Source organism: Eimeria mitis, genomic scaffold, assembly GCF_000499745.2.
Source record: "Eimeria mitis Houghton genomic scaffold, Emh_scaff1008, whole genome shotgun sequence".
NCBI classification, from domain to species: Eukaryota; Apicomplexa; class Conoidasida; order Eucoccidiorida; family Eimeriidae; genus Eimeria; species Eimeria mitis.
The window spans coordinates 1-1,065 of NW_013567049.1; the positions used below are offsets into that span (position 1 = coordinate 1).

At 53.1% G+C, this 1,065-nt stretch overlaps 1 protein-coding gene across 1 annotated transcript in view; it reads right to left on the reverse strand.

Moving 5' to 3' along the window:
• Positions 1 to 412: 412 nt before the first annotated feature.
• EMH_0027310 (kinesin motor domain-containing protein, putative) overlaps positions 413 to 1,065 on the reverse strand; it is a gene marked incomplete at both ends in the record, with an annotated part of 2,718 nt that continues 2,065 nt past the window's right edge. Inside the window, 2 exons of the mRNA XM_013494011.1 lie at positions 413 to 570; positions 692 to 975. Coding sequence (XP_013349465.1) covers positions 413 to 570; positions 692 to 975 — 442 coding nt within the window. The remainder of the gene's footprint in view (positions 571 to 691; positions 976 to 1,065) is intronic.

Consider the following 1,065-nt stretch of genomic DNA (forward strand, 5'->3'; position numbering starts at 1 on the left):
CTTGGTCTGTCGCCGTCAGTTTAGTGTATTATATAAACCCCCAAACCCTAAACCCTTGTATGCTTCTTCACTCCCCCTGCACCATAAACCCTAAACCCTAAACCCTAAACCCTAAACCCTAAACCCTAAACCCTAAACCCTCACTGGCTGGCTGTGTGTGTTTTAATTTCATTAAATTTATCGATAGTAGAAATCTCGGACTGGTCGGGATCCGTTCCCAGCGAGCAGCCACCAACTGTGGGGTCTTCGTATCCTACTTCTGTGTACATACACCCCAGCACCAGCACCAGCAGCAGCAGCAGCAGCAGCAGCACCAGCAGCAGCAGCAGCAGCAGCAGGGGCAGGAGTAGCAGCAGCAGCAGCAGCAGCAGAAGAAGAGGAAAAAAGGAGGTGCTGCTGCAGCTTATATAACTCATGCAGGTATACTCATATCGCTGCTTCTGCTGCTGCTGTTGCTGCTGCTGCTGCTGCTGTTGCTGCTGCTGCTGCTGTTGCTGCTGCTACTCCTGTTGCTGCTGCTGCTGCTGCTTTTGCTGCTGCTACAGTCGGATTCAGATGCATCCATTTCTGCTTCACAACAAACCCTAAACCCTTGTAAACCCTAAACCCTCTTAAACCCTAAACCCTTGTAAACCCTAAACCATCTTAAACCCTAAACCCTAAACCCTAAACCCTAAACCCTCGAGCTCACTTTGCACAGGTTTACTGGCTGCTGTAGGAGACCCTGGGGGCCCCCCGGGGGCCCCCTGCTGGTGGTTTTTATTCTGTTCTCTCGACCCCTTGGGTGTTGATGGTACCCCTTTTGTTTTGGGGGGCCCCCCGGCTTCGGGGGCCCCCGGGGGGCCCCCCCCCATGTCTATGTCTTGAGCGGAGACAGCAGCAGAGAGCGGTGCTGCTTCTGCTGCTTCTCTTCTTATTGCTGCTGTTGTCTCCTGAAATACTGAACGCATCATCTCCATTAACTCCTCAACTTGCCTGCAGCAGCAGCAGGAGCAGCAGCACCTGACAGAGGTGAACTGTATGTCTTGCTGCTCCCCATTGAGAAAGAGGGTGGCCGTCTTCCTC